The 20,018-nt window shown below is 44.2% G+C and overlaps 1 protein-coding gene across 1 annotated transcript; it reads right to left on the bottom strand.

The window, feature by feature from the left end:
• Positions 1–1,583: 1,583 nt before the first annotated feature.
• On the bottom strand, positions 1,584–18,417 carry LOC147730559 (gamma-crystallin-3-like). The gene is made up of 3 exons (XM_086958598.1): positions 18,370–18,417; positions 10,000–10,242; positions 1,584–1,910 (listed from the first exon to the last, which is right to left on the bottom strand). The coding sequence occupies exons 1-3, from the start codon at positions 18,376–18,378 to the stop codon at positions 1,635–1,637; spliced, it is 528 nt and encodes a 175-aa protein (XP_086814724.1). The 5' UTR covers positions 18,379–18,417; the 3' UTR covers positions 1,584–1,634.
• Between the last annotated feature and the right edge of the window lie 1,601 nt (positions 18,418–20,018).

Genomic DNA, 20,018 nt, shown 5'->3' with positions numbered 1-20,018 from the left:
CTGGTCCGGTCTGTCACTGCCAAATCCCAGCCACACAGTCCCCTAGAGAAAGGACCAAGAGCGTCCGCTCTGAGTCACGAGCCGCGCAGATCCTTCACCAGTGCCGCAGAGGTAGTCCGCGGGCCTTTAAAGCAGCGTAGTCTCACAGGGGACAGCCATCCAGCTTGGGCCTCCCTCCGGCACCAAGACAATCCCATTTCTGAGTCACCTCTAATGTGCCTCCCAGCGGAAGGGAAGGTCCCTAAAATGTGGTCATGCAGGATGGTGCGACGGGGGCTTACCTCAACCCACCAGGTCGTCAGCCAGCGTCTGTGTCTCCTTAGCAAGACACAATACCAGGTCTGCCAATCTTCCAGGTTGGATCCCCTGAGTGCCAAATCAGGTCCCCTAACCAGCAATAAGCAGCCCAAAACGTGTGGGGAGCAGGCCAGGGCACCACACAGTTGTCTTGGTGTGTGCCCTCATGCAGTCCACCTCCTCAGGGCAAAATCCTATCTAGGCGCAGCAGCGCCATTCCCCACCTCGCAGGGGGCCCTCCTGATGGTCGGTGAGGGGGGGAAGTCCAACTGCGGTAACGGAGGTCACGCAGTGCATTCACCACCGGTGGGCCTTTTCAGCAGCGTATTCTCACAGGGGGCGGCCACTCCTTAGCTCTCCAGCCACCCCCGAGACTGTCTGCATCCATGCGCCACCCGCACTATCTCTACAGGTGCCGCGAATGTGCCTCTGCTCCCCGTGTAAGTGGCGGGGCCGTTCCTCCAGCCGTCAGACGCCACGGCGAGGAAGTTAGTGGCTCCAGGGCCCAGCCGGTAATCCTCAGTGCCGGCCACGGTGTTGACAGCTTTGTGGCGGGGTCCGTACGAAATCGAGCCCCAGGCTTCAGAGGGTCACCAGGCCCCAGTTTCCAGGTGAAATGTCTCCGGCCCCCGATGGCTCAGCAGGGCCAGAGTTGGGTCGACGGTCGTCGCTCCCCCTCAGCATTTCAGCGGCAGGCTCGGGGATCAGGATGGCTTGCAGGATGTCTGGGCTTGAGGACAGGTCCGGTGGAGCCGAGCACTCCCACGGCAATCTTGGTCTGGTGAGTGGCTCCTCCCCCCTGCTAAGCAAAACATTGAACCCATAGGTATAGTGCACAGTGTGCATTAAAATAACTTAGAAACAGTTAAGCCCTGGAGGTCATCATAGCAATCTGAGTTTAGCAGGACAGAGATAAACAATAATAATTGAAAAGAGCAGCATGACACTGAGCCTTTCTAAGATCTGATTGCAAATTGTTAAATATGCACTGCCTGTTCCTGCATTTTCAAATTTTATCTGCATTTCTACAAGTTATGTCTGTTTTATCTGATTCCTGGATCCCAGTCTATGCTAAACAAGCATGCTAAACAAATCAAAGTGCTTAGTATTAGAGCCATGTGCGGATTCACAAGATCTGTGGAATAGTACATTTGGAAGGGACAGTTAGTTGAGAGAGATTCCAGTACCCCATTTCTGTGAATTTAATTGAAAATTAACTTATCTCAATTATTTATCAAACAACACCCTTAAGAAACAACACAACATAAATGCTTCAGTTATTTGAAAGTGTTTATTCTATCACACATAGACAATATTTTTTATTCAATGTGGCTATTCTAGTAAGTGTCCCTCATCCGTCTGATTGATCCAACCCTAGGGCTCATAGCTCCCCAGTCGCTGTATCTCCGGTATTCGCCGGGTCTCAGGTAGTACTGACGCCCTCTGTAGTTTGGCTCTTCATAGAAGACCCAGTGCCCATCCTGCACATTACAGGAGTGGATTTCATGGAAGCGGAAGTGTTCGTACACGTGTGGACAGTCATCTGAGAACTCCATCATGTGTCCGCCAAAGTCCTCTCTCTCGTACACGCGCAACCTGTAGGATCCGTGGTGCTGTGAGGAGGGAAACAAAGATAAGTCTCAGGCGACAATTCTACTGTAGTTATAAAGCTTAGTCGTACCTGTAACTTTCATAAATGAGTTCCTTGCTCTTTACTGATTAAGATAAATAATTCATGAAGAAACCATTCATGACAGCAAAGCTCGTGACTGATTAAAAGTGGTGTCCATGGTTTCACACCATAGTCAGAGATGTCAAGCGTCTGAATGGGCTATTCTTTGAATCATCTTGAACTCTAAATCCAATTTAGATTTATATCTAGTAGTAGATATAAATGTCACTCCTAATCTAAATTCCTCTCTAAATCAGTGTGATGTATAGTGCAGCTTGTTCACGCTCAATTTGTCAATGACTTTAAGCAAAATATCAAGTTCTCACAGAATAAACGTTGATTCTATCAACCCTTCATAATATATTTTACCACAAAATGTTCACTTTCATTTCAGTTGTCGCTAATTTAACAGTTGCAGTTTTGGTACAACATTTACTTTTGCGGATCTATGACGTTACAACGCAGGCTATTACAACGCCTGCTGTTACAACGCGGTTTTTTCATCGCATACCATTACAACGCATAGTGCTTTTAGGCGCTGGATAGTGAATTATTTAATTTACTATTCCAACTCCAGTCCCCGTGGATAGTAGGGAAGGTGTTGGATAGTAAATGAAATATATTCCCTATCCTAGAGCGCCCCCCAGCGCAATGCGTTGTAATGGTTTGCGTTGTAATGGTTGCGATGTAATGGTAGCGATGTAATGGTAGTGCGTTGTAATGCTTGCGTTGTAAGTGATGTTTCCCTTACTTTTGCATGTATGCACTTTGTTGAAAATAGAAAATTGGCCCTTGCCTATTTCTACTCTGAAAATGCAATGGTACAGATCTGCACACATTATCAAAAGAAACCCGTTCCACTTTTGACCCGATAAGATATCCATCTGTGGGTCCCTATAATCGTCCAGGTAGTTGCTGCTAGCTGTCATACTCCGTTTCTATCTACTTGGGTGGATTCCACCATCGTCCCGATTTTCAAAAAGGGGGACCTGCAGGATCCAGGATGCTACAGACCCATATCTCTGTTGGATGCTATGACAAGAATAGTAGGACATATTTTATTAGAACGTTTACAAGACTGGGCCGAGGATAATTCGGTCTGGTCCAACTTACAATATGGCTTTCAGTCAGGTTTAGGAACGGTAGAGCAGAGTTTAAATCTCTCTATATCAGTGGGGAAATACACTAGGGGAAAACAGGGAAATCTGTTTTTAGCGTTTGTGGACCTCACAGCAGCTTTTGACTGCAATCATTTATCCTCCTCACCCGACTATAGCTGCAGAAAAACGATTCAAGCATAACACCATGGAATGTTTCCCTTATTCTCTTTTTGTCGATCAATTTTACAATGGTAGTTATGGGACGCTCAAAAACGATTTCATTTTCGTCACTCTTGACATCTCCTCTAGGTCCACCAGCTTACATAATTCCCCTAACGTCACCTCCTCCTCCTCTATCCCTCATGGGAAACAGCTAAACATCTCCCCATCCGTGTGTTTCAACAGCTCCCTCACTATCTCACTCTATAACAATGGAACAGTCATGATCCAAGCCAAAGACACTTGTCTCTCTCTCTCTTTGACCACCTCTTACCTTCCCTGCGACCGGGTTGTCCCTTGACTCTTCATCTAGCTCCACCCATTACTCCCTCTCTCCGCCCGTGACCCCCCTACACTCCAAAGAAGGCACAGGTTGACCCTCTTCCCTCCCCCTCTCCTGTGCCCTCCTCTCCCATTCTTCCCCCTTGTGAGGGTATGCCCCCCTTCATCACTTCAGCCGGACCTCTAGTTAGTCTGCTCCTCGGCCAATCTGCACCATCCAACCTCATCTCCTCCCTCCTTTCCCTACCTGCCACTGCCTTTTTTAGTCCACCTCTCCTCCAACTTTCCCCCCTAGTTAACTTTCCTTACGTCCCCCTTATTCCCTCCTCTTCTCTTCCCCCTCCTCCCCTCGCTATGTACCCCAATTTCACCGCAAATTCATTGCATCTCTCTCCTTCCCCCAATACGGTGCTACCTCCTTTCCCCCCTTGGCAACCCTTTCCCCTTCCCTCCCTCGGGCCTAGCAGAACCACTTCCTTTCTTCAACTTCCCTATCTCCCAACCCCCTCTCACTCGACCAGATGCCCGCTCTCAGCCACCACCTTTCCACACCTCTGAACCCTATACCCCAACTCACCTCCTGTTCCCTGACTTCCCCATACGTTCCACCACCAATGGCACCCCCTCCTGTTTCCATCGCGCCACCCAACATGCCGTGCTCTGCCCTACTTTCTCTGGAAAATAAGCTAGGCTCTCTCATCACCTCCATCTCCCAACTTGAAGCTACGGTTTCACTTCTAAGCTCCAAGATTTCCACTTTTACACACGCCTCAATTCCTTTGGAAAACACTCACCTTCCCACGAGATGCACCTTGCCCCCACACCCCATAATAGCCAAGCATAACCTGTCGTCTGCAAACATCGCTAACTCACGCAAGCCCTCGAACGCCACCCTTCTTCCACTTTCATCTCCAAGTAGCCCTACTATCTACACTATTCCGACCATCTCCTCTGTCAGAACCAATCATCCACCCAAACCCTCCAGAGCACCCTTGCATAAGTACAACATCCCTATCCCCCCTCTTAGCCCAAGTGCCCCTGCCACCAAAACAGTCTCGACAGAGCTGCACTGTCTGGTCCACAACTGCAGATCTGCAATAAAACACAAACTTGAAATCTTCAACACCATCATACTTCACAATATTGACATGCTATTCCTTACAGAGACCTGGTTCAACGATACCTCTCACTCTGTTTGATCTCCTAGTACCCACAGGCTATTCTATATTTAGAAATGACCGAATTGACAAAGTTGGGAGAGGTGTTGCAGTCATCTTTAGAAACTCCCTTCAACTTAACCCCTTAAGCGCTGCCGACGGCCAACGGTCGTCACGAACGCTACCTCCCCAGTGCTGCGCACGACCGTTGGCCGTTGAGTCAGCGCTCGTTATTCGAACGTTCAGCACTGGGTGCTGAACGTTTGAAGCAGCTATGAGGCTAAGGCTTTTCCTAACAGCTCCTTCAGCACTTTTGAAAGCCTTTCGCTTGAACTTCAATTGCACCACTGCTCACCCCTCAGATTCCATGCCATTTAGCGTCCGTCTTGTAACAGCCCCTCGTTTATGGAGGAACTCACTGACTTCATTAGCGACCAATACTCGCAAAGAGACAATCAGATCCTCGTGGGTGACTTCCATCTCTTCGTCTCAAGACTCTTCTGTGAATTTGCTGGCCACCTTCCTCTCTGCAAACGATCTTATCCAACACTGCACAGAAACAACACACTCTAAGGGCTCAATCCTGGACCTTGTTATTACGAAAACACGCATGATTACTATCTCCTCCCCTATTCATGTGTACTAGTCTGACCACCTCCTCTTCTATTCTCTCTTCGCCTATCACACTCTATAACTCTCGGCCAACCTAAGAGGGCTATCTCCTGGTTCTGTAACACTAAAGATATTGACCTTGGTACCCTCTGTGAATCAGCTTTTGCTATCACTTCCAAGGCTAGACCCGAACCTAGATGTTAACGAACGCACCTCCCAATGCTTCACAGTCATTGCTGTCAAAATCAATAACGTCGCTCCTCTCCAAAGCATAAACAAAAGACCCACTCCTTCAGCACCTTGGTTCACCAAATCCTTCTATGAAGAAAGGAAGTACCTAAGATTCCTGGAGAAACAATGGAGACAAGCGCCCTCCACCGATAATTTGGCCACGCTTCGTTCAGCAAGATCCGAGTACCACAAGCACATCTTCCTTGGAAAAGTGACGCACTTCAGAACCCTCCTTAACTCAGCCAAAAATAGACTGAAAAAACTATTTGATCTCATCAAGATTCCAAACTGCTCTCCCCCAAACTCCAAGTTGGAGGATTCTACAAGAAAGCAGCATAATTTGCTATATTCTTTGAGGAAAAAGTGAAATCACTTGTGGATCAGGTCAGTCATCCTACCCCTCCAGAGGAGCGTAATTCCTTAGCCATTTGTCAGAACTTTGACCCCCATCTCCGAAGATGCCCTCCTCAAATGCATCCTCGCAACAAAATCCTATAACCATTCTCTTGAACTCATCCCTAGTGCCATTGCCATTGACTTCTATACCCATTCTCTGTCCTATTGGACCACTTTAGTTAACCTCTCCCTCTGTCAAGGCTTCCTTACTGTTTCCTTAAAAAATGGGCAGGTCACCACTCTGCTTAAAAAATCCACTGCTGATGCGAACGAACTCAACAACTTCTGCCCCATCACTAACCTACCTTTTCTTGCGAAAAATGTGTAGTGAAACAACTCTCTCGTCATATCAAAGACAATGATCTCCTTGAAAATTTCCAGTGCGGCTTCATTAAAAACTGCAGCACTGAAACAGCCCTGCTGCAAGTGATTGACGATGCACTGCAGATACTCGATTCTGGGGAGTCTAGTCTTCTCATTCTCCTTGACCTTTCTGAAGCCTTTGACAGTGTCAATCACAACACTCTCCTTAACACTCTTCAAAAGAAAATGGCCATGGAGTGCACTGTGCTTAAATGGTTTGCTTCCTTCCTCTCTGATAGATCCCAAAGGATCAAGATAGTGAATAGTTTTTCATCTCCTTTGGCAGTAGGCCAAGGTGTTCCTCAAGGCTCTATACTTGCACCCACATTGTTCAATCTCTATTTGGAACCATTGGGAAATCTCCTAAGCAAATCCAGGATCCACTATCATCTCTATGCGGACGACACTCAAATCTACCTCAAGGTTGCCTCCACTCACGATCTCTCCATCCTAATCTCTACTCCATTCAAAACTGAATGTTAACTCATCAACTGATTCTGAATCCCTCTAAAACTGAATTCCTCCTCCTTCTCTCCTCAGTGTCTCTTCCCCCGGTTCAAACATGGATGGATCAGATGAATCTACTTAACAATAAACCCATCATTGTCAACAGCGCAAAATTCCTTGGTGTCATCCTCGACTCAAAACTCAATCTACTTTCCCACATAAATTCCATTGCAAAGTCTGCTCGATACCAGCTGCTCCTTCTTTGGGGGATTCCTCGCTTCTTCCTGGAGCATGACCTCAAAACCCTGGTCCAATCGCTGGTCCTTTCCAGACTGGACTACTGCAACTCTCTTCTTACTGGCCTCCCCAAATCCCACCTGTCCCCCCTTAAATCGGTTCTCCATTCAGCAGCTCCTTTCATATGTGGGGCCAAAAGAAGCGACCACATCACACCCATTTTATCCACCCTCCATTGGCTTCCCATCGAGGCAAGATCTATCTACAAGACTGCCTGTATCACACACAAAGCCTTGCACTCCTCCTCTCCTCGCTACCTGGCGAACAAACTGAAACTCTCTGGAGGCTCTAGACCATCACGTAATGCGGAAAATCTATTGCTTGAACCTCCCACTTTCAAGAAGGAAAGGTCGATGGCCCAATCCTTTTCAGGCAACGCAGTGAGAATCTGGAACTTACTTCCGCCTCAGCTCCAGACCATCACCTCTTCCCAGGCCTTCAAAACTGACCTCAAAGTTCTCCTCCTTCAAAGACACTTCCAAATTTAATTCACGCACTCTCTATTATCTGAAGGAAGTCCTTCCATTATAGGAAATTCTGTTCTACATGACTATAGAAGTGCCTTCCCAATGTATTCTTGTGGTTTGAGAGTCTGCCATTTATTGCAGTATTATACTTCTACTTGTATTGTGTACTCCTTTGTAACATGCACACGTCACGTTCCCTCTTGTAATGTATCGTTTGCTACCTCTTGTATTTTGTTTGCTTTTGATATGTTATGTTATCGTAGGTTTTATTTATATGATACATGCACAATTGCCACCATTGCCTCATGTATTGTAACGTTTGTTCTTGTGTTTTGAGTATCTGCCATTTAGTGCAGTATTATACCTCTACTTGTAAATTGAACGCTTTTGTAACTTACACACATGTCACTTTTTTTCCCTCTTGTAAAGTATTGTTTGCTACCGCTTGTATTTTGTTTGCTCTTGATACCTGCACAATTGTCACTATTGCCTTATGTAACGTAACATTTGCTTTTGTAACATGCTCACTTGTAATTTCTCCTCATGTTTCACTACTGTTCCTATTAAAAAGTGCTCTGACACCTTCGTGTAAACTCCGGGCTATATAAAACGCATAAAATAAATAATTAAATAAACGTCTTTAGGTGCTTGCACCGCATTCACTTACCCTGATATTTCTAACCGAGTACGAGCTTGGTTTACATATGTCACAGATCAGAAATAGTGAGCAAGGTTTGCCTCTTTCTGTTTGAGCTGTGCTGTCTAAAATCCTGCTCTAACTCTCATAAATAACAGGTTAAATTCAGCGGTCGAAGTGGGTGAGGTCTGAGGGGAAGGATAGAAAACACAGATGTATCCTTTTTGAGGGGTATTGAAAGGGAGTTTCCGGCTGGGCTGTGAAATGTGTACTTTTAAAGGACAGTTATAAAAAAAAATTGCACTATGTACAGTCGAGGTATATCTATGATCTATATTTTGGATGCACTTTTTTTTATCTTAAACCTTTGTGCGCATGTTGTAGCAGCCTTTACTGTGTGTAATGCAAGGTTAAAATAATTACTTCCATTTTCACAGTGCTTTCTTTTACAGACTGGGACCTCATAACACTAAACATACACAAGACACTATTCTCCACCGCACCATCCAGGATTAAATAATGAGGCTCTCTGGTTACTAATAGAGGTGTCAATGTATTGTAGTGCATTTCTCACAGAGTAACTTAACTTGCATTTTTTTTATTTAAGCTGCGTCTAATGTTATATATAGCTACCTGAAGGTGAAATACCAAAACAGATACATAATCTTTTTAGTTTTTTAACATTAACAGGCTAGGCTGTGATCCAATCCATATATTTTCAGTATTCAAGCAAGGCAAATATTGTTACTATAGTCGTAGATCATATTCTGCACTTAGGATCGGAAAACACAGGGGCATACTACCGAGGTGTGCGTTGCAAAACGCACATCTCCGTATGGCCGGCTATCGCCGGATTTCATCGCCTAATTAGTACGCAATTATCAATGCGCATCAGGCAGGCGATTAGAAATCCGGCGATAGTCGGCGATGTGGCACATTAGCGCATGAAAACAAACGTTGTTTTCATGCGCTAATGTGGGACTTGATAATATAGGGGGCTGGATTCAGATTTATGATCCACACCCCCACGTTAACAATGCCTAACGCCTTGTCGGAGCAGGCGTTAGGAGACCTGCGATAAATGAGTTTATCACAGCTTTTTGTCTCCCAACGCCTGCCTTGGTAATAGGGTGTTCCCACCTCCAACCACATTTTACATGTGGTTGGACGTGGAACGCCCACTTTGCATATCATTAGCGATGTTTATCACCGACATGCAAAGAGGGCTCGGCCCAGGCTTTAAAGTGCCCTTGGTAAAAGGGCTCTAGCTGTATCGCCGCTTTCTCGGCACAATTCGCCGAGAAAGCGGCGATACTAGCCCTTGGAAATATGCCCAACAATTAATTAATAATTTTCACCCCTCAGCGGTCGTACACTTAAGCACAGTTCTGAGTAAGTGGTTAGGCCGCTGTCATGTGCTAATGAGACCCCCACTGCCAAACCAACATCGGAAGTTGGCCTACTTAACGGCATTCCCCTAACACATGTCTGTCAAATGACAAACTGATATCGTTTTCTCTCAAAGTTCCTGGAGAATGTTACTCTGTTTTAAGTGCGGGCTCCTGGAGTATATGTTTAGAACACTCCTATTAGACTAATGTCTGCCATTGTTAGTGACTTGAATTGTTAATCGCTGAACTAGGATCTGTCATTCCAGGATACGTTACATTATGCCTCCGAAAACAACATATATTGAAATCACATAAAATGTCATATTGTGAAATATCGCTTTTTTATTATAGTTTGGTGAGGAGAGAGGAGATAGCATACTGTGCAGTTGTGTACTGTTGCCTGATACCTCATCAAATGAAATCAAAAGTACCTGTGGGGCCAGGCGACATGATCTGATGGAGTCGTTGTAGCCCATCCATTGGTGGAAGTCCGGGTACTCGCCTCTTCTCAGGAAGTACTGGTGCCCCCTGAAGTTGGGGTGCTCGTAGATGACCCAGTTGCCACTTTCCACCCGGATGGAGTTGCAGCGACTGAAATGAGAGCTCAGATCAGGACACTCGGAGCTGCACTCATGGGAGCGGCCTCTGAAGTTCTTGTCCTCGTAGAAGATGATCTGGAAAGGGGGTGGTGGATTGGAGATAGAGCATGTTATTAAGGCTGTCTAGAGTAAGCAGGCTGGCTAGTCTAAAAAAAATACTTAAAGTTTCAAGACACAGTGATTCACACTATTTAATACTTACTGTATGTGATTTTTTAATTTGACGTTTGATAGAGCACATAGAAGCTCAAAATGAGCATCAGAGTTCTTTACAGAGTGGAAACAATATTGTTGCCATTGTTCCTTAAATGATTCAGAGAAAACAGTGCATATTGTCTTGAAGCACAGCACTCTTTATGGCATTAAAATATGTATATCCAAATAATACCGGTACACAATTCCTCAGATTTCTTTCATTAGGGTGCAAAGATTCAAAGGAAACAGATCTCACTAACAGGCTTTGAGAACTAGAAGTGATTGAGTTTAAAGAAGTCAATTGTTGCATCTAAATGACCACATCCACTAATGGCCACATGCACTAGTGACCACAATCACTAATAAAAGCCCACTAATGGGAGGATTTTGCACTTACCATACCATTATTAGGGCAAGACTGGGAACCCAACGCAGCCTTGAAAAATATCGTCAGACTAGACACCATATGGTGCGAAGCAAGCGCAATGAATAGCTTGACCATGAAAACAGGGCAAAGGGTTCCCCGCCCAAGAAAATTTGGGGAAAAATGGCAAAGAAATGGTGAATTCTGCAACACATTGTTCATGATCTATTCGATATTATGGGTAAATTATGGGCCTTACAGCACACCAGGATATCAAGTCATACCCATAGACATTCATACAAAGTACACAAAAAACATAAGATGTCAAGTATGAATTTTTTTTAAATATAAGTGTATGGATTCACTGTTAATATAGCAAGAAGCTGAGAACACAGTGAAAGATCATTTTGAGGGATGTTAGCATCCTCCACCCCAATAAGCAGCAAGACAAGGCCATCTTTAGCATAGGTGACACCCGGTGTGACAATATTTCTGAGTGCCCCCCCCCCATTACCTATTCCTCTACAGAATCCTTCACTATCACTCTCTGATAGTGCCCCTCATCTCTCCATAGCCCCTCTCTCACATATATTTAATTTGTTATATAGCACCTATTTGAGAAATTGGGTCGCTGGTTGAGTGGGGTGTTAATTCTGCTCAAATAACCACAATCAATTTCAGGGTGGACCACAAAACGTACTAAATTAAACTTGCGTAACCCTCTGGTAGCTTGGCACAAAAGCTGTCAGGCTTATGTTTGAGGCAATGCAGCACACAAACAGTATTGAACTGAAATCACAACACAAAACAAATCCCACACCAAATAAAAAAATTAGAGTACATTTTAATAATTTATCTAGCTAAAAAACAACAAAAATCTAATTTTTAGAACCAGTGTTATGAAATTTTAAACTTTGAGATAAAAAGTAGGGGTAAAAGATCAAAGCGCCAACCATAGATATCTAGTTGTGTGATACTGGGTCAAAGTTGAAAAAATACAGTCGACCGCGATGGAGTGCAAGTCAGGCACAGAAAGTGGATTCGGCCCAGCCAGCACCGATCATCGCACTTACAAGAAATTACAAGAAAAAAGGTTCTGAGAAGGTAATGTTCAGTGGAGCAAGGCTGCAAGGGTTGTCCGATGCGGGAGCGTCCTCATTGGGGAGCCGCTGACCGAAACCGCAGCAAATATTTTTCATTCAGACATTGGGCTTTATTTTGAGTTTGGCGGTCCCATGGACTACCAAACACCTGGTAGTGGTGTGGCCGGTGGTCTGACCACCCTATAACAAGTTGGCCGGCTGGACTGCCATGGAACCACTAATACCTCCAGAGATCGCGATCCCTGGCAGTATTGCAGCGATTTGAGGCCTCTAATATGCTTTTGGTGCTGCAGTGGCACTGCCAATCATATTAGGAGTTTCCTCACCGCCACAGTTTTCATGGCAGTGATCCTGCCACGAAACGTGTGGTGGTGTGGAAACAAAGGAGGTCGCACAGAGGATGCACGATGGGGGGGCACATGGTGTGCCCCTGTATGCATGCACCCCCAGTTCCTGCAGGGCATGGATTTAATAGTCCATGCCCTGCAGGAACATGCAATGTAATTCCCATTGTGGTAAATTGCTAAGTCTCACATATGAGCATTAGCTCAGCACTGCTGTGGGCCAGTCACTGCAGTACCGTCTTACCTGGATTCCTGTTTGAATCTGGCAGGTGATCGCATTGTGGCTTTGGCAGTGTGGCAGTGGGGTGCTGGCATGGCAGCCTGCTGCCACACCACTAAAGTCATAATAAGACCCTTAGTCACTTTTTTGGAGGTTGACAATCTCAAGCGGTACAATACTGCAGCAGATGAGAATTCCAAAAGGCCAGCTACCCCCCTTGGGAACAGACCACTGAACTGGCTTTGCTGCTGCAGAGTAGAACATAGCCGGACCAGCCACGAAGTCAGGCCGACTGGTGATGCATCTTGGGTGTGGACGGACAGCCAAACAGGTTTGTCCCAGTCTTCTCTTATTTCTCAGAATTGTTTTTAGAAACACATTATCCCAAGTTTGGCTTTTTGCCTATCTGGGCATCTTCAGCACCATCATTAAGGGTCCAGGACTGGAGGGGCACCACTTCGGAATTAGGACTCACTCAGGCTGGGTCCAGGTGCGTGTTCAAGATGGTTATAGTCTTTTCATTCCCGGGGGTTATGATCAGGAGGCCCGCCAGCTAGACCTTAGAGACACTCTGGTAGCCCTGAGTTCAAGAAATGAAACAAAGCTCAAACAGCAGGTAAGGGATTTGAGGGTTCAAGGCAGGCTCCAAGTAGCAAAGCAGTACTTCCAGGTGCAGCAAAGTAGTCTCATGGTGTGCATATCAGGCCTCTGAGAGGCCTTTTGCAGGTCCAGAAAGTGATCTTCAGAGTGGATCTGAGGGTCCTATTTTTATACCCTGTGCCTTCTTTGAAGTATTAGATGTTTCTAGAGAATTGCCTTTAAAACTTCCTGCTTCCCCTGCCCTGGCTCCAAACTGGCTGCATGAACAATGCAGATGAGGCAAGTATTTTGTGTGAAGTCAGAGCACAGCCTATCCATTCGCATGTGGGGCTGTGTCCAATTCATCCCCCTTCCTCCATCCCACCAGTTGATGGTCCATACAGGCACACCTATTCCCTCTTATGTGTAGCTGTCTGGGAGGAATAAAGAAAGTACAACTACCATCTACAGACATTCACGTGACCCAGGACCAGGCTGTAGGCACCAATTGGTTGGGGTAGGAAAATTTTACTTTCTGAATGTGGCATTTTCAAAATTGTTACTTAAAAACCGACTTTAACAATAAAGTGGATATTTAATTACAAATTCTCAGACACCAAACACGAAATGTAAACATTCCCAATCAAATGTTAGCACCTATGAAATGTAAGAAGGTAACCAATTGTTATTCTATGGGAAAGGCAGGCCTCACAGGAGTTAAAAACAAATGTAGGTGTTTTTCACCACGAGGACAGGTAAAATGAAATAATACATGTCCAACCTTTTAAGTACAATCACCCTGCCCTAGGGGCTACCTAGGGCCTAGAAAGGGTAATTTCAAAGCAATAAAAACGAAAAGGAGCTTAATATAAGGGAGTGATATTGCCAAGTCGAATTGGCAGTTTAACACTGCATTCAGGTTGCAGTGGCATTCCAGGGACATGTTTTAAGAGGCTACTTAAGTGGGTGGAACAATAAATGCTGCTGGCCCACTAGTAGCAGGTCCTCAGCATTTGATGCACCATGGTAAAATGGCTTATAAGTGAATTAAATATGACAATTAGGTGTGCGCCAGTTTTAACATGTTTAAGTGAGAGAGCACAAGCTCTTTAGCACTGGTTACTAGTGGTATAGTCCTAAAGCCATCAAAAATGAGTCTCCACAAAAAGTCAAGAGTAAAGGCAAAAGTTTTGGGGAAAGACCACCCTAAGGTTGACAGGTATTGCAACCTTTCACATGGTGTAGGGTATTGGAGCACTTCACATCACTCACATATACAGAGAAAATTATGTATCCATGTGTAAATCAGTGTATACAAAATGTTACATACAACAAAGATGACTACTAGGTGTAGGATTCAAATTTCACCCATACTGGTAGGTATTTTTTGAGATCGCTTGGTCTCGAGAAGCATAAACTTAGGATTAAAAATGTAACACAGGGGTTAGGGTTGTCTTTAATAATAATAATTTATTTCTACCCAACCAAACCCTTATTAGCAACATTAGCATAAGGAAAGCCTAGGAAAATATATAACTTTCTAACCAGTATCATGAAGTTTACATGCAGCAATTTTATGCTAGTTCATACTTGTTTGGCCTCGCATCCTTAGGGTGGTCTTCCCCTAGACTTATTGCCTTTCACATCCTGTTTTTGCTGATTCTTTTTGTTGGCCTTTGGACTCTAAGCACTTTACCACTGCTAACTAGTGCTAAAGTGCACTTGCTTCTCCCCTAAACACGATTACATATTTGATGTACTATTTAATCCTTTGTAAAGTGGTATACATTATACCGAGGGGCTGTAATTAAAATGCTGCTAGTGGCACTGCAGCACTAATTGTGTCACCCACATAAGTAGCCTTTCAAACCTGTCTCAAGCCTTGTGGGTGCAGTATACTTTCATTTCAACTTCACATTTAAAACTACTTGCCAAGCCTTAGATTGACCTTTTTATTACATATGTAACCCTTAAGGTTGGCCCTTACTAACCCTAAGAACATGGTGCTATGTTAGTAAAAGGTAGATTACGTACTTTTATGTTTTGCATGTCCTGCTAGTGACAAACACCTTATTTTGTTTTTCACTACTGTGAGGTCTCCCCCTCTTTTAGACCAGCATTAGGACTTCCCTGATACACTTTTATGCTATAATTTTAAATCAGAGAGGCGTAGCTTTTTCATGTTTCATATCTTTGGAATGGTAATGATAAATCCTCGTTACTGGTATAGTTGGATTTAACATTACTGTTTCAGAAATGCCATTTTTAGGAAGTGGACATTTCTCTGTACTTACTGCTACTTGTATGTACAGTCTCTCTCCAACACATTTCTGGATTGGTTGACAGATACACTTTGTGCATTCACCCTAGACCGCCACAAACAAAGGAAGGTGAGGCTCCTCTGCATTTCGGGGCAAGGAGGAATGGCAGGGGCTGACACTTACTCGTCAATAGGTAGTGTCCTGTCCACACACAAAGCACTGATTTACCCCTCACAAGTAGCCTGGCAGAGAGGACTGGGTTGAAAGGGATCCCTCTGCACTATAGAGAGCTGATTTGAAGTCACCCCCTACATCAAAGGCACTTTAGGTATAAGTACTGGGTCTCTGACCCCCTGAAATCAAATATTCCTGGATCTTGAACTGAAGCTCTGTCAGAAGAACCGCTGTGCTGCTTCAAGGACTTAACGGGACTGCTTTTCTTCAGGGACTGCTTCTCTGCTTGTTGCCTTGCTGCTCCCTGACTCTGCTGAAGGACAGCTGGACTCTGACTTCCCTCCAAGTGATCGTCGAGGGCTTGCTGGCTTGCTTCTTGTTTTCTGAAGTCCAAGGATACAAAAGACGTCCTACAAATTTGCCTGTGCTGCTAGACTATGCCTTCTTTGAGTCCTATACTTGCCTGAGGTGCCCTCTCTGAGTTGTGTGCCTCACAAGTGGGTTATGCAGCTGTTTTGCTACAAAACGAAAGCATTGTTACCACTGCCCTGGTCGGAACCAATGCATCATCCTTCAACGCCGACTAAGAGGCAGTATGACGACATCAGTTCTACAGCCTCCGTGACCTAACAACGATGCTCTGTGTGGCTCGACAGCGACACAGCGACCAAATTGCGTGGAAAAGATTGATGCATAGTGCCCTCAGAGTTGAAGCTTTGATCAATCGAATGTACTTTCTCCACGGGTCCTACGTGGGTCCAGTAGCCGGCCTGCCCTCCACTGTGGTCGGCCTGAACTTTGAATGTGCACATGTCCCTCGTGACCTTAAATAACCTTTTGACCGCTAGTGACCTCTAAGCACTATATTTGCATTTGATCTTTAATCATTCATATCTCAGCTTCTACTGATGGTTTATTGTCATTTTGATCTCAGTTTGCTCAGATAAATCTTCTCTATTTTTCAAAAACTGTGTATTCAGTGTGTTACAGTGTTTTTGTGTGTGTGTTGTACAGGTGTGTATCTAGCTTACCCTGACTAGAGTGGTGGTTCCTACGTGGCCTGGGTGCACACCTCAGCCAACCAGGAGTTCCAGTTCTAACAACAGCTCACTGTGCTATATTATGATTGCAACTTAGGAACTGCGAGTAACAAATGATTCTATGAAAAAAACAGTAACCCAATGAGCTAGCCATATAAAATACAGTTCTGTGATCTGCATGGTACACGCTCTTTGCATCACACATGTTAACCTTCTGCGCTACTTTAGATGAGTCAAAACTGACACTAGACGAAACTCGGATCCCTCTCAGCAGGAACATTAATCACCAGCATTATCTTGACCTTTTTATTATTGCCTGAAAACTGATGGATATAAACGGAACTCTGCAGCTGTGTGTTTAAACCCATACAATTTGCAAAATACGGTAGCCCCCATTTCAGCGATGAATTGCCCCCCAGTAATAAAAATAGCCTCCAGGAACTAAACCAGACTCACCCTTCCAGCTTCCTGGGGACACGGCCGGTACTCAGTATGGGCGGTCTGGCCTCGGACATTATGTACGCTTCTCTGAACACATGCTTGAAGATGGGGCACTACAAACTCACTGCAGTGCTGTAAAGCCTATTTTATGAGTGAGCTTTCCGTTTTTAGGCCTTGGCTGTAGCCAGCGTAAACTGCCTGCCAGGACCTATTGTTTCTGGAGCATTACGTATAATTGGAGTGTGCTTTTGGTCAGCCCCTATGCTCGCGATTCGATAACTTTTTGTTTATCTTAGAACTCTGATTTTGATTCAATAGCTGTCTTACCTATTCTTATGTTTGCCCTCCTCAGTGGCAGTTCGGTTTCACAGATGAGTTCTTTTATTGCTGAAATGAGAGAACTGCTGTGTTTTATTACACTGCATGAGAGTGCATGATTTTCCTGATCCTTCTAACATACCTTCCACGCGGATCTATAGTCCTGGTTTGCTCATCATGACTCCCTGTCTCATCATCCTTTCTCTTTTTATACAGCCCCTCGTGTGCTGTTTATTGTGTATGCTCCTGTTCTCCCAATCATCAGCTGCCACCTGATCCTGCTCCCCATTTCACATCATGACGCATGCATTGTGTTGCACTGGCAACCAATTTGGCAATTGCTAATGCCAAAGTGAACAAGAATTTGCAAACCCAATAGCTTCGCTTGGAAGAGGTGTGGCACAGCGGCCAGGGTTCCTGACTCTGGACCAGGGGTTCATGGTTCCATCCCTAGCGCCAGCAGCAGGTAAGCCCAGCACCATGTGACTCTGAGCAATAGCTCGCTTAATCTTCCCGACGGCCCCCAGCGCTGGGATACCTCTCCATAGGTAGCTGTGCCCTTTACAAATGCTGGTATTTCATAAAAAATTTCGCCGTTGGCAGCCGAGACCTATTGGCTTAGCCAAATGCTTGTTTATTTTATGTTTTAATATATCTGGTGCGCACATCAAACTTATGTGTATCTTACAACTAATTAGGGTGGGTTCACACTTATTTTCACTAATTAGTGTAATTAATACTGCCCACTTCTCCACAAAGTGGCTAATTGTTAAATACATTAATGACCGCGACTGAGAGATTTTTTGTGCTAATTTTTTTATAGCAGTTAAAAGTTATTTTATTATTAAATATGTCATTGTGCTTGCCTTCCAACTCCTTATGTAGATGCATTACTTTTAAGACGTGCTTTTAGCATTGCAAATACGAAAGTCTCCACATCATCTAATCACAATGAACAGAAAATAAACTACAAGGTTACAGCAGTGATAGCAAAAGTAGTTACAAACGTCTGCAGAACTCAAAATTCTCCATAATCGTACAAACGACAATTTTTTTGCTTTAGTCAACGGGTGGGTTCAACCTGAAGGGAATCACTAAACAACGTGTATGCAAACGAGAATAGGAGGAATACCAGGCAAAGCATTCAGAGGGACCTCTCATACCTTCCCCATGTTGGCTGTAGGGCTGCTGTCGATGGCGCTAGAGCTGGTCTACTTGTTGTGAGTGGGTTTATCTCGCTGGCCTTATATACTTCCACGGGGATTGGGTCTCGGTCAATGCAAACAATACGGTATCTAAAGGGGCCCCGCTTTCTGCCTAGTAAGTCAAATGCATAGCTCTCTCTTTTCCATGGTATATTGTTCTGCGGATTGTTCGATCTTCAACTACTGTGTTTTTTGAGTAAAAACAATGCAGTTTGCGTCGGAGCTGTGAAAGGTATGCAGTGCATTACTGTTTGGCTGGTGAACCATGTATTGTCCCTTTTTTCAATGAAAGGAGTTTAGGGCTGGCAATAATACCTCTGTTTTTTATCACTCGAGTTTACTTTTAAATCAGATTTTCATGACAGAAGAATATAAAGCCAACAAATTGATTCTATAATGACTGCAAGGCGTAAAATATCACAGTGAATATGTTTTTAATTCTGCTGTTATAGGAAAAAAGTGGAGATAAGAGGACAAGGGAATCATCTATATGTCTAAATATGCAACAAGAAATATAGTATTAAGATTTATGGATTCATCTTATTTATTACTTGTCACGACCATTATCGTTCTTTGAAAGTTCAAAGATAAAATAGAAAGTGATTTCCTGGAAGTCGCACACATATGCAATAGATGCAAACTCTTGAATCTCTTTACATAATAGTATTTCATATTTAATGTACGTAAAAATACTTCAGTTAAAATATACCACATTGAATGTTATGGATGTAGTTCGAGTGAGACTGTAGGTATTTTTAATTACTTAGTATTGACATTAAATAAACCATTATAAAATAGTAAAAGTGATAGAGAGAGATAATGATCAACAGTCATACCGTGACTCCATTTCCCATTAAGGTCCCATTTCTCCGATTGAATCCTGAGAGGGTAAGTCCCCTATACAAATGTTTTGACACAAACTATATACAATGCCTCCAGATCATTGCACCACTGTCACCACTTAGAACACATGGTGATTCCAAAACATGTTGTATGGAACGATCCGTGCTTTTTTCTTTCAGTCTTTCCTTAAAAGTATCACAGCCCAGACAATTTGAATTTTACGACTGGACTAATAAATACTTTTACTTTTATTTGCATATGGACTGCTGTGTCATGGAGACTCCCACCAGGTTGGAAGATTTTGTTTGAGATTCTTACAACAAAAGACAAAGGCGCTGATTTAAAGTTTGGTGGACTGAGGGTGCACCGTTGGAATGGCAGCGGACATTGTCCCCTCCATACGGATAGACCTCCAATCACCAAACCTAAAGTTGTATGCCAGGCTGACAGACAACACTAAACATTGACCAGAACTCCCATCACAGTAGTTCTTGTTGGTGTTGTAAATATTCTCCCATAGTTTTTGTATTATTATTATTTTTTTTTTACTAACCCTCACCACCAGGTTTTACCTGGTAGTGACAGACATCAAAATAATGGACTGTTAGACCTGGCATCGTTGGCATGGATTGCTCCCTCTGACTGTTTGCATTTTGAGCTCCTGTTGGCTGACTTTTGGACTCCGGGCAATTTTCCACTGCTAACCAGTGCCAAAGTGCATGTGCTCTTTCCCTAAAACATGGTGACATTGTCTTGTCCAGTCA

This window comes from Lissotriton vulgaris, chromosome 2_1 (assembly GCF_964263255.1).
Source record: "Lissotriton vulgaris chromosome 2_1, aLisVul1.2, whole genome shotgun sequence".
Lineage (NCBI taxonomy): Eukaryota > Metazoa > Chordata > Amphibia > Caudata > Salamandridae > Lissotriton > Lissotriton vulgaris.
The sequence above is the reverse complement of the archived record's forward strand: the minus strand, read 5'-3'. Positions and strand labels throughout refer to the sequence as shown.